This window comes from Trichoderma harzianum (genome assembly GCF_003025095.1).
Source record: "Trichoderma harzianum CBS 226.95 unplaced genomic scaffold M431scaffold_41, whole genome shotgun sequence".
Lineage (NCBI taxonomy): Eukaryota > Fungi > Ascomycota > Sordariomycetes > Hypocreales > Hypocreaceae > Trichoderma > Trichoderma harzianum.
Genome location: NW_020209289.1, coordinates 13387 through 24908, shown reverse-complemented (window position 1 = coordinate 24908; position 11522 = coordinate 13387). Strand labels below are relative to the sequence as shown.

At 46.1% G+C, this 11522-nt stretch overlaps 5 protein-coding genes across 5 annotated transcripts; 1 reads left to right on the top strand and 4 right to left on the bottom strand.

Moving 5' to 3' along the window:
• Nucleotides 1–911: 911 nt before the first annotated feature.
• Nucleotides 912–2334, bottom strand: M431DRAFT_129873 (hypothetical protein). Its single transcript, XM_024912426.1, has 2 exons — nt 1455–2334; nt 912–1377 (listed from the first exon to the last, which is right to left on the bottom strand). Exons 1-2 carry the CDS (start codon nt 2275–2277, stop codon nt 1247–1249), a joined length of 954 nt encoding a protein of 317 aa, XP_024767226.1. The 5' UTR covers nt 2278–2334; the 3' UTR covers nt 912–1246.
• A 668-nt stretch (nt 2335–3002) lies between these two features.
• Nucleotides 3003–4884, bottom strand: M431DRAFT_102043 (hypothetical protein; the record flags this gene model as incomplete). Its single annotated transcript, XM_024911379.1, has 3 exons — nt 3003–3095; nt 3156–3571; nt 3630–4884. 3 exons carry the CDS (start codon nt 4882–4884, stop codon nt 3003–3005), a joined length of 1764 nt encoding a protein of 587 aa, XP_024767225.1.
• An 875-nt stretch (nt 4885–5759) lies between these two features.
• M431DRAFT_501946 (hypothetical protein) lies at nt 5760–7461 on the top strand (the record flags this gene model as incomplete). Its single annotated transcript, XM_024918077.1, has 5 exons — nt 5760–5935; nt 5998–6084; nt 6138–6327; nt 6402–6539; nt 6607–7461. 5 exons carry the CDS (start codon nt 5760–5762, stop codon nt 7459–7461), a joined length of 1446 nt encoding a protein of 481 aa, XP_024767224.1.
• A 123-nt stretch (nt 7462–7584) lies between these two features.
• M431DRAFT_11651 (hypothetical protein) lies at nt 7585–8082 on the bottom strand (the record flags this gene model as incomplete). Its single annotated transcript, XM_024911964.1, has 2 exons — nt 7585–7721; nt 7791–8082. The coding sequence occupies 2 exons, from the start codon at nt 8080–8082 to the stop codon at nt 7585–7587; spliced, it is 429 nt and encodes a 142-aa protein (XP_024767223.1).
• A 343-nt stretch (nt 8083–8425) lies between these two features.
• Nucleotides 8426–10556, bottom strand: M431DRAFT_526070 (hypothetical protein). Its single transcript, XM_024920662.1, has 6 exons — nt 10439–10556; nt 10097–10362; nt 9948–10002; nt 9668–9887; nt 9425–9582; nt 8426–9328 (listed from the first exon to the last, which is right to left on the bottom strand). Exons 1-6 carry the CDS (start codon nt 10540–10542, stop codon nt 8455–8457), a joined length of 1677 nt encoding a protein of 558 aa, XP_024767222.1. The 5' UTR covers nt 10543–10556; the 3' UTR covers nt 8426–8454.
• Between the last annotated feature and the right edge of the window lie 966 nt (nt 10557–11522).

Here is an 11522-nt window from a genome sequence, read left to right as displayed (position 1 = left end):
ATCTGTGGCCACATCAGGTGCTTCCCGATGGCTGGGGATGCTCAATATCTCTAACAGGAGCGAAGTTCATATGCCTGTGGAATGAGTACCACTGCCTGTCTTTAGATTTGTAGACGTCAGTTACCAGCTAGCTATGGAGCTCTCGGGCCAAAGTCCCAGCGCCGAATCTCTCCCATTATTTTGAGGCTACCACATAGCCACTCTCTTTGGCGGCCTACAAGGAGAACTCCAAGCCGATTGAGTAAAGCATGATTGATGTCAACTTCACACATCTGTTCAAAGTCATGGCGGTCTTTGGATATGGCAATGGCTAGAAACCCCATATACCCAAGCCGGCTTACCCTGTGAGTTGGCAAATTTGTAAGGAGCTAGATAAAAGGACTTCGTTTCGTCCTCGATAGAGTTTACGTTATCAGCTAATGATTTAATTCTGGCTCGCAGATTAAGACGTAGATCATTGAATTTTGTCTCATGCTGTTGAAAATAGTGTCACGAATCTTGGAAGCATCGATATCCGGGCGTACAGGGAACAATCTGGCTAGAGGTAGGGAGGCTCTATTGACAGTATAATGGCAAAGCAGTAGGCTGGACCAATTAGCCATACAATTCAACGGATATATTTTCTGGGGTTTTGCCTGCTGTGTTTCCAAATAGTTGTTCTTACTGCTATGGTACAATCTGAGCGTGGCCCGCCAATGCTTGGCTATACATATCTTGAAGACAACTTTAATCTTATAGCTAGAAGATATGCGTATTAATATGGAGTCCAGCAGGACACTAAATATCATTCTACACCTTTTCTGAAACAGACACAGCTCTTGGTGCATCAAACAAATACAACGCCTCCGACCGATATCCATTAGCCTACTCATTTGCTACGGCACAAGACAGTATGAGGCTTTTCTGGGCTTCTGAGGTTAATTATTAAATTACCGAGTAACACTACGGAAGCTCTTTCTACTTGGCTCTATAGTTTAAGTTTTGAGCTAATCCATGGGGTTAACATAACCAGTCATTATACAGTACGTGAGCGCTAAGACACCCGGACCTGGGCTCCAACATAAGCTGACGAAGGAGACCAGCTTAGACAAAAGCGGACAAACAACAAAGTAACCAACGGAGAACTTATTGGTACAAGATAGCTTGCGGCTGGAATTCGGCTCTTCGTAGTTAAGTTGGTCTGTCTTATTTTTGTTGGATCAGGCAAGCGGACACCGCTGTTCCCCCCGAAGGGATATTACACGCTTCACAACTTGCTGAGGATTCTGTTTTCCTTTTCACCAGCTTCTTTGGCAAAGGTGGGGGGGTTGTAGTCTACAGGACCCTGTAACCATCGGATCAACCGATTTGTGGCTTTTTTAGGATTGAGGCCATCGGCTTTAATAACTCGTCGTTAGCAATTGCTCTCTATGACTCGTGACGGAGAACATGTCTTGATTAGCGGGAGAGCTTACCATAACCCACGAAGGGAATAGCACTGCGATAACCCATCATATCGACAATCTTCTTCGGGATTTCGCCCGAGAGTGCTTTTCTGGGATCAACAGCGAGCATTAAGTTCTCCAACGGCCGAATATACGGCTGGCAGTACTGAATCGTTGCAGCATGTCGTGGCTTATCGCTCCTATTTGCTCCACCAGAGTGCCATGTTGTACCGAGAAAATAAATAACACTGCCTCTGGGACAGACGACCGACTTGGCTTCTGACTCTTCGCCCAATCTGTCACTGCCCCAGAGATGGCTTCCGGGAATAATTCTTGTGGCACCATTCATCTCGGTGTAATCATCTAACACAATCATCGTAGCAGCCGTGACAGGAGGTCGAGGTCTGGGCAGCCGAATGACACTATCATCGTGATGAAGTACTTGGGCCTTCTCGCCCGGGTTGATAGTAATTGTCTCCATGATATAGATCAGGTAATCATCGTCTAGGAAGAAGTTGTTGAGTGCGTGGACTTGGGGTATCAGGCAAAATTTGTCAAACACGCGCGTCTTGTTCAGCAAAGCGAAGATACGATTCGTCTTAAACCCATCAAATGAATCACGGCCAATGCGTGGGCGATGACCATGAAGTCGATCAATCTCTGCTTTTGCTTCAAGGGCCTCTGCTTCTGTAAAGGCGTTGGGAATGACTACATATCCATCTCGTAACACAGCCTGGGCTAGAGAACGTATGGCTGGATCCGACGGGAGCGGTTTTGGCTTGCGCAGATAGTAGTCTCGATCGATCGGGTCAGAGGCTTGCGGATCGGTGGTAGATGAGGTTTTGGTCGGCATAATTGCGAACTGTTGTGAACAAAGATGTGTAATTTCCTTGGTAGCCGACACTTTGTCATATAGTTCACCCCGGCTTAGGGATTAAATGGATGTCTTCTGTCGTACCTTATATCTACACGGATATTCTCACTAACATGTTACTGTTACGTATGCTTACCATTCCAAAGGGATAAAGCTTACCCTATCTCGCTAGTGCTGATGATATGTGGGCGTTGGCGATGTTTCGGCCGTAAGACTGGGCTATGGGAGCTGGACCTCGGCTGGACGGGCGAAGTAGACATTTGCCTTGTCGCGCCATTATTACTACATATCATGGGCCAAAATGGAAGATGCTAACTTCGAAGATGAAAATAAAAAGAACTATTCGTTTAGTCTTTATTGGTGTGGGCAAGAAATGCATGAAAATCACCTATCCTCGTCTTCCTTTCTCCAAAGCAACTATACTCGTGACATGGATCCAAAAGAGAGGCCAAAAAGCTTACCAAAGGACCGCAAAAATGACGCTAATGGAATGAGACTAGAAATTAATGAATCTAAACTTCACTCCATCTACCCAACCTTTACGCTCCACAGCTTTTCCGCGGGGAAGCATTTAGTTGCTCAATCGGCTTCGCCAGGTCAGATTGGACGTGCTAAGTGGGAACGTGGTCCGTTAAAGTTGGACTCGTTCAGGAGATCCGGTTCGCTCATGAGCTTGGCTTCATTACAGGCAGGCACACTCAGAGTTATACGTGGTTGGCATAGTTATATAGATGAGTCGCGTCGTCGTGCTCTCCTAGTACACCAAGCAAGAAGTCCGCAATGCTCGTATCTATCCCCTATAATTGAGAGAATCACCGTCAAAAACTTCTTACAAGATAATTTGTGATCTGACTCACCAGCGAGTATTCATTTGAGCCGACGCTGTTTGGGGTGTTCCAAGAAATGTCCTCATGTAGCGTTGGTACCGAGGGTTGATCTTGCAAAAAATCAGATAAAGATCTGGGTCGAGGATCGACCAAGATAGGTGACGATAGAGTCGTATTGTCCTGAGAGTTTACAGGATCTAGGGAATGAGAAAATGCGGAACAAACATCGCCGTATCTTTGGGATGCCGCCTCCATACGGTCTGGGCAAGAAGTTGAAGAACGGCGACAGATACTGTATGGCAATAAGAAGCATTGTATTGTGTACTCTTTCAGACCTCGTTTATAGGTATAGATACTTTTAGCACCGGCATCCCTGCTTTTCTCAAGTAGAGTTTGGATCCACGATGTACACATGGAGGAAAGGCTACCTTGGCTTGCAAATGACTCTACATGAGATAGTCAATTTATTTGAGAAGATTAACACATTCTGGCAATGCATCATACCTGGCACTGCATGTTGCATCAGCAGGAAACATGTCAAGATGAAGGCGTGTAACTGTGTTGATAGCAACAGAGAGCTGGTTAGTTCTTCATGAACTAAGGTGTCCTGGGCTGACAAGAAGACGGACGCGGAGTCGAGACAGGCCATCCGGGAATAATGGAACTTTTTTCGATCTTTGGGATAAATGACGAAGGTTTGGTGCACAGCCAGAAGACAACGGCGAATATGCAAATCCAGGATAGTAATACGGGCTCGCCACCGGTCCTGTAGAAGACTTGGGTGCATCGGTACCATGTCTTTTGATGTTGAGTGCAAGTGTGACAAAGCTTTGTTTAGCTCAGTGTCGAGATCGAGTACTTTCTGGTACGTCAACCCATACTTGCGGCTGGTGAGCGCTTGGCACACCTCAAGTCTAAGTGGGAGTGATTGCAGCAATGTTATGTGAAACCAGCAATCCGTTGGGAGATTGGCTGCGGCGCCTGAGCAACCCTCTTCCAAATCTTGGTCGTTCAAGTTCGCAGGCGCCAGCGTGTCGAACATTTCCAGTGTAAACATTGGCGCGAGACCTCTATCCAAGGAATTGGATATTTCGATTTCCATAATCGTAGCCCATAGTCTCCTCCTCAGTTCAGTTTCGGTAGCAGAGATATGGGCCAATTTTCCCGGATCCGTATGAAGACCCATCACTACTGCCAGTTTCATCAAATACCCTGTAGTGGCATATGAGTGCCAGTTATTGGTTGTAAGAGGTCTAGTGGGAAGGGCTAAAAGACAGAGTACTTGAATCAGGCCCAGGGTTGGTTTAATCACTTCTAAATGAGTGAATAGCCAAGACTCAACGGCTGGTAGCCATAGGAGAGCTGTGTGCCTAGGCAATATTTCTCTTTCAGAAGACGGAGTATTTTCGCCAGCGTGCTGTAATTGATATCCAAGCAGCAAAACGAGCAGTAGTTTGGCCGGATATTCCAAGGCAGTCGTCGAAGGATCTTGTCGTAGATGATGGTACTCCTTCCAAAATGTAGGCATATAAATTATTCGAAATTTGACTTCCCAGAACGTCTCGTAATTTTTTATCAATTCCGTAGCAGTGTCGTGTTGGGGAATCAGCGAACAGAGATAGGTCCACTCAGCTCGTCGAAGAGGTGGCACATCTTGCCTCGGAATGCGAGTAATCTTGTTCACAATGTCGTTATGTGCTTGCAGAGTGCTTGGTATCGATACAATTGCTTGATGGACATAGTCATAAAATCCATCCATCTATGTGAATAGCTTTAGCGACCTAGATGATGTCTGGAGAAGAGGAAAAGAGAGATCGAAAGGGGGGGGATTACTCTTCTCAGTAAACTCTGCCAGCTTCCTTGCCCATGGTAACACCATGACGGAAACAGTTCACTGGCTTTGTTTTCATCTAATACTATGCGTTGACTTTGCGGATCTTCGGGATTCAAGTTTTGTTCTCGGCCTGGATGTGAGCCTAGGCTAATATCTGGTGGTGCTATGGGTACCGGCTGGCGTAGAACTGGGCTTTCTGTAGAACTAACTGGTAGGTTTCTGGGGCGAGGTGCCTTTGTGTATGTGCAGACTCTCTTGTCCACTGACTTCAGACAGCGATTACAAGGAAACTTTCGGTCACATTTCAACTTCCGAATTCGACACTGATCGCATACAACAGGAGGTCGTCTAGGGCGAGGGGAGGCAACGTCTTCTGCTGCCATCATATTAATTTTGCCTTTTCCTTGGTGATACAAGTCAATTGTAAAACCCATATGTGCGCAATACACAATGCCATGGAGAAATGATGCCGATGGATTCTCGGGTTTTGCTTGGCAGAAACTACTGGTCTCATCAATGCTAGGCCAATCATAATTAGCTCTTTCGACTCCACATTCTTCTCCAGTTTGTCGGAGACTCGGGCTCGGGACTCGGCAATTTGCCTCCACATATTTATCTCGCCCATCTCGACTTACAAGATGGTTGAATAAAAGGGAAAAGGTCTTCTTCAGGTGGATTTCAAGAGCAACTTCGCAAAGAAAGTTTCGACATAAACTGTCAAATTACAGCCACTGGTTTCATCTCTAAATATCTCCCGTGCCTGTCTTCACTAGATTTTCGCCCCTCACAGAACCATCACAATGACCCAGAAACCTGAGCTGGCGAAAGACTCGCAAGTCGAAGAGAATGCATCTCTTGTTCGATTCAGTGGCCCTGACGACCCGGATATGCCACTGAACTGGCCCCTGAACAAAAAAATTATTACTACCGCAATGTATGGATTTACTACAATGGGTGCTACTCTTGCCACTGCCATGCATGTATACCCTTGTCTGCAGTCATTTATGCAAAGCCACTATTAATCACTTTTATTCTTAGTATTTCTCCAACTTCCAAAGCTCTCCAGAAAGAATTTGGGAAAAGTGAACCAGTCGTGACGCTCACTGTTAGTTTAATGATGGTTGGGTAAGACTACAACGGAGTTTGACGATCGATATGCGAGTGCTAATGCAGAAAAGATTTGCGGTTGGGCCCATGGTTTGGGCTCCTCTGTCAGAATTATTCGGAAGAAAATACACCGTGGCAATCCCATATTTTATATCAGGGCTATTTGCACTCGGCTGCGCAACAGCTAGCAATATCGAAACGCTTATTATCATGCGTTTGTTCATGGGCTTGTTTGGGTCAGCACCAGTTGCCAATGGCGGTGTAAGTCACTGGTTGTTTCCGTGGGATTTATTGCCATAACCCATGCTGATAATACCTATGTGACTGATCTATAGGGTGTGATCGGTGATATATGGACGCCACAACAGCGAGGGATAGCCCTCGTGTTTTACTCATTTTGCACGGCTAGCGGGCCGGTGCTTGGGCCAGTTGTAGGAGCTGCGCTACACGACAAGTGGAGGTGGACAGAATATGTGAGTTAAGCGCAAGCCAATATAATCTACTAATGCGTATACTAATCAGAGTAATGGCGGGAAAAAGCTCTGCTGCATGTGGATGCTCGTGATGAGCATGTTCGTCATGCTGTTATTAGACGAGACGTATGCACCAGCTATATTGACTACCAAGGCACGGAGACTAAGATTTGAGACTAAGAATTGGGCACTGCATGCACAACATGAGGAGTGGCCAGTGAACTTGCATGGCATTACCGTGAAATACCTCATTCGACCGTTCCAGCTGCTGGGAAATCTCACTTGCTTTCTAATGGCCTTTTATGGTTCCTTTGTCTTCGAGTTATCGTACCTTTGCCTAGCAGCAATCCCAGTCAGTTTTGGAGACCATCGTGGCTGGCCACGTGTGTCCGCGGAACTCCCGTTCCTGGCGCTCATGCTGGGAATTGTGATGGGGGGGCTCGCCAATATACTCAATAGCCGCGGATACGTTAAGAGGATGAAGGCAAACAACGGTAAACCAGTACCAGAGGCAAGGCTGGTCACTATGTTACCGGGTTCTGTCCTCTTATGCGCTGGAATTTTCCTCTTTGGCTGGACTGCAGCCAGCCCAGTCCATTGGATTGTCCCCTGCTTGGCGCTGGTCTTACTCGGTTTCGGGTTCCTAGTCATCTTCCAAGGTTGCGTCAACTACCTCATGGATACTTTTCCGAAATATGCAGCTTCTGCGATCTCAATCACGACCTTCATGCGATCTATCTTCGCTGCTGCATCCGCTTTATTCGGCAATCCAATGTTGGAGGCAATGGGTGTTAGTTGGGGGATCAGCATCTTCGGCTTTATCTCTGCTGTGATGATACCTGTTCCTTTTCTCTTTTACTTTTACGGTGCCCGAATAAGGCAACGTAGCATGAGTTCCGGACTTTTCGATTCACAATACTGACTCAATTTTCACGGATAGTATACTTGGGAGATAGGAGGCTATACCGTATCATTGCAGCTTTACCAATTCTCGCATCTTGATAACAAATACAATCTCCAGAAGACCTAGTTCATCATCTTTATACTAACATAGGCCCATTTCTTCAGCTTCCTTCCAAACCTCTGCAATCAGGGCAGTGTCAAGGTAATCTCTAATAGCAATCACTTTACCCTCTTCATTCCACTTGATTACTAAAGCATAGCGGTTCATGTACTCTTTGCCTAGTAAGAGTTAGCTGTGTGTCGCGGTACCCCGCCATCTCCATCAAGTTGAAGAGACAAAGATCTCACCCGATTTTCGAATACCGCGAGCTTCTAGCTCCATTGTCGTCCACTCGTAATTCTCTCCCCCGAAGAAAACATGCACTATCTTCAATTCCAGTGGGCCTTGAAGGGCTTTCATTAACTTTTCAATTGTGTTGGCCCGAAGCTCAGTCAGGTTGGTGAAATGTCCAGTGCCTGGGCCACTGCCCATAATAGTCCAATCGACATCCTCTGCTACGCGAATCCAAAAAGGCCCGCCGTTCGCAAGCGGTTGATTAGCAAAGATAGCTTCGAGTTCCTCTTTCGTGAGATAAGGCATGGTGACGGTTGAGTGATAGAGGAACGGAGTATTCTGCTCAGGTCTGACTTTCACAATTGGACGTGACGGCGCATCTTTTATATAGCGGTAGCTACGAGACTGTTGACTAACGACTCCAGACTTCGGAACCCACATAGTGCTGGATCTCGTCCTTGCAATGGAGTGCCCAACGTACATGTCGATGCAATGCTAAGCCTATTCTGGACGAATAAGCGAACTTCGAGAATCAGCCCACCACTGGGGAAAGGCGGTGCCGCTTGGGCGAACTACAAGACAACGCAAGTCTGCCTCCTGCGGTCGATTAGCTTCATAATCACCTAGTCCAATCAAGACATTGTTTTCAGGGGGGATTTATTGACCATCGAGCGGAAACTATGAGAAATGAGCTCGTTCCCAAACCGCCTTTGCTATGTGTTCGTCGGCATATATGATCGGCCACGAGATCTTCTGAAGGGTAGCTCTAGCATCAACCCATTGTCTGATATGACAAGCTTGACTCCACCGTCGAATACCTTTGTCGAAAAACTCTGACATATCTGAATTGAGAGTATGGAGTTCTGAGCTCATGGAGGCGGATCGCCGGAATCTGATCTCCACGCTAATTGCACCGAGGAATATTTGCCAAAATAGTAGACACCCATCCGCTCCCATGCAATCCTTCGTTTTCGCGAAATGGCGGATCAGAGCATCTCTCAAAATATGAAAAACGTAATCGTCCAACGTCTCCTCTGAGCAACTTCGAAGTCCTAGTACGTAGTGTAGATATAAGCTGGTGGCGCCGTACAAGCCACACCAAGTTGACTTCAGTACTTTTACTGCCTCTGTTGACATTTGTCTCCACACCTTCGGCGAGATGGATGCGATATGTGAAGCAACATATTGAACATGTAGCTTTGACGCAACTCCATTTGCACATGCCGAGGCAAACTCGTTTTCTAATGCGGAGAAGCTTCGCTTCGATCGGATCATGTCAAGACTGTCTGTCAGGTCTCGCAGGTCACGAACCGTGTCTGTGCCATCAATCCAAGGCGAGATTGTCCCTGTCTGTGGGGATCGTGAAAGGAATGGCATTAAGCATAAGGCATCAAGCTTGAGCGAGAGATCGCAATTCTTCTCCACATGGTCCAGCCGACTTGCCAAGGCTAGAAGCTTCTCAGAATGCACGGCGTGATGAGTTTGTGAAACCTCGCCGCAGCACATACTGTTAAGTAGTCTAGTCATATTTCGGGTGAAGAGAGAATGTAATCTATTTAAGCATGAGTACACGCCTAGTAGCGATGCGTTGATTTATACATACATCTAAGGCAGCTAAGGATGGAAATAGATTTCGGTAAAGACTTACAATAAGTAGTATCGGTGATTGAACTCTTCTTCTTTCGAACTTTCATATAGAGGCTCATCTTGCTCTGGTAATCGCTGCCAGTGTCGTTTCCGTTCTTTCAAAAGGTTCAACATACCGCCTAGGTGGGCCTTTGCGCTAAAGACGTGACCTAGACAAAGCTGCAAGGATTAGTGGGAAGCTTGCATGTTCGCAATTGGTTGATTCCGTTGTAGACTTTCCTCCGTTCTAGCTCTCCGGACTTACCTCGATAAAGCAGAGTGAGGCTATCTGGCTGATAATGCAAGTCGTGCGTTCAGGCTGTCGTTCTGTGATCCACTTGTTGACCATGTGGATCAGTTTTACTTTGTGGAACAGGAAGGTTGATTCGAAAGATTGCATGCTCCCAGTTGTCCACTCAAAATGCAGCGCCGCAATCAAAAGGGTCAGGCGTAGCGCTTGAGGATCGTTGATGATGGATTTAAAGCTTTCCCGTTGTTATAATTAAATTAGGGAAGAGATATTAAGAATAGAAACAAGCTCGCACCTGGGGGATGTTTTATCTTGTGATATAGAGTTCATACTGTGGTCTATATGGCAAACTTTCGAGTCCAATATATTAGCTCCTAAAGATGCTTCCCCTGTCGGAGGGCTCGTTGCTTGCATGGGTTCCAACTGAATATTTGTGCCACTCACAATACTGAAAAAGCTCCTTGGATTGAAATGCCATTTCTATGCCGAGAAATTGGAAGGGATCTAATGCTCCATGAATAATAACACCAATCTTTCCATGAAGAAATGTTTCATCTGAGTGCTTGGCTGCATGTGTGATCGTCATAAACACCAACTGTTCCCATGGTCGGCATGCTTTGTCCACGGCCCTCCTATCACGCAGAGGGATCGTGGGAGCGTACTTGCAAACTCTCTGCACTCTTGAACGTGAACAGTTTCCACTATTCACACTAGCTTAGTTAGCTTTCGATTCGGTGAGAATCGGCACAACACACGTTAATGCAGGTCGTGAGTGAATAACGTTACCATGTTGGCTGTACCTCATCACATCGTATGTGACGTTTCCGACACTCTAGACATCCTGTTCGGCGACGAGGGGCATATGGCTTTCCTAAAGTCGCTTTATCCATCGGCTATTAGTCGAGAATAAGGACAGGGCAAATAGTGAAGATAGGAACGAGTGAGGGAGCGACTGCATAAGAGGGCAATGATGTTATAGTTAATGCTCTAGCCAATGGTTTGCTTTGACGCTATGCCTTTTCAAGACGAATACCCGAACATGAATGAATAACTGCACATCGTGCTGTGACGGTGGTAATCCTGAACTCCCACAGTAGGTAGCGCTAGCTCTGACCGTGGGTTACAGGGATCCCCCGGGAAACATCAACCCCAAGTGTCGGGCTAATTGCCGCTGTCTTTTTTTAGGTATGTGGGATGTCCCCAGGTGTCGCTGCGTTGGAAGCAGTCAACTTCAACTCACAGACTACCGCCACCAGAGCAACCCCCATCCGGCATCAAATCCCCAATTACAACAGCGGAACGACATGAAATTGGACCGGTCTCATGAAACTGAAATAATAGTCATAGCGACCGTAATAATCTGGGGTTCCCTCACTGATTATATCCACAGAATTATATTGCGACGGCAGGAGTAACGCAGGTACATAAGCGCGCTGAATTTTCTTTACTTTAATAGTATAATACCACAATTCACCATTGGTTCTAAGCATATTTACTATTTACTGCAATCAACCGTTTACAGCTCATAATTTATCGCCGACGTGATCTTTACGACTTAGATAGGCGACTGCAGGGCTAGCTACCTACCTTAGTATTCTATTACACGCCTGCTACCCTAGAAGTTCAATCGACTCAAATCAGCAGCTTGAATTACCTATTTATGCAGCAATATCAGCGAGTCACAGATTGATATCTTGCGTACACAACTCACAATCATACAGAGCCACATATACATATACCCAAGCGTTACGTAATTATTATAAATATTAGAAACCTACTTGCTATAACTATAATTAAGCTTCCCTCCTACATCTACAGGTACCCTACCTTTTGGGTACCTAACTACTAAAATCTCTTACTTATTTAATTA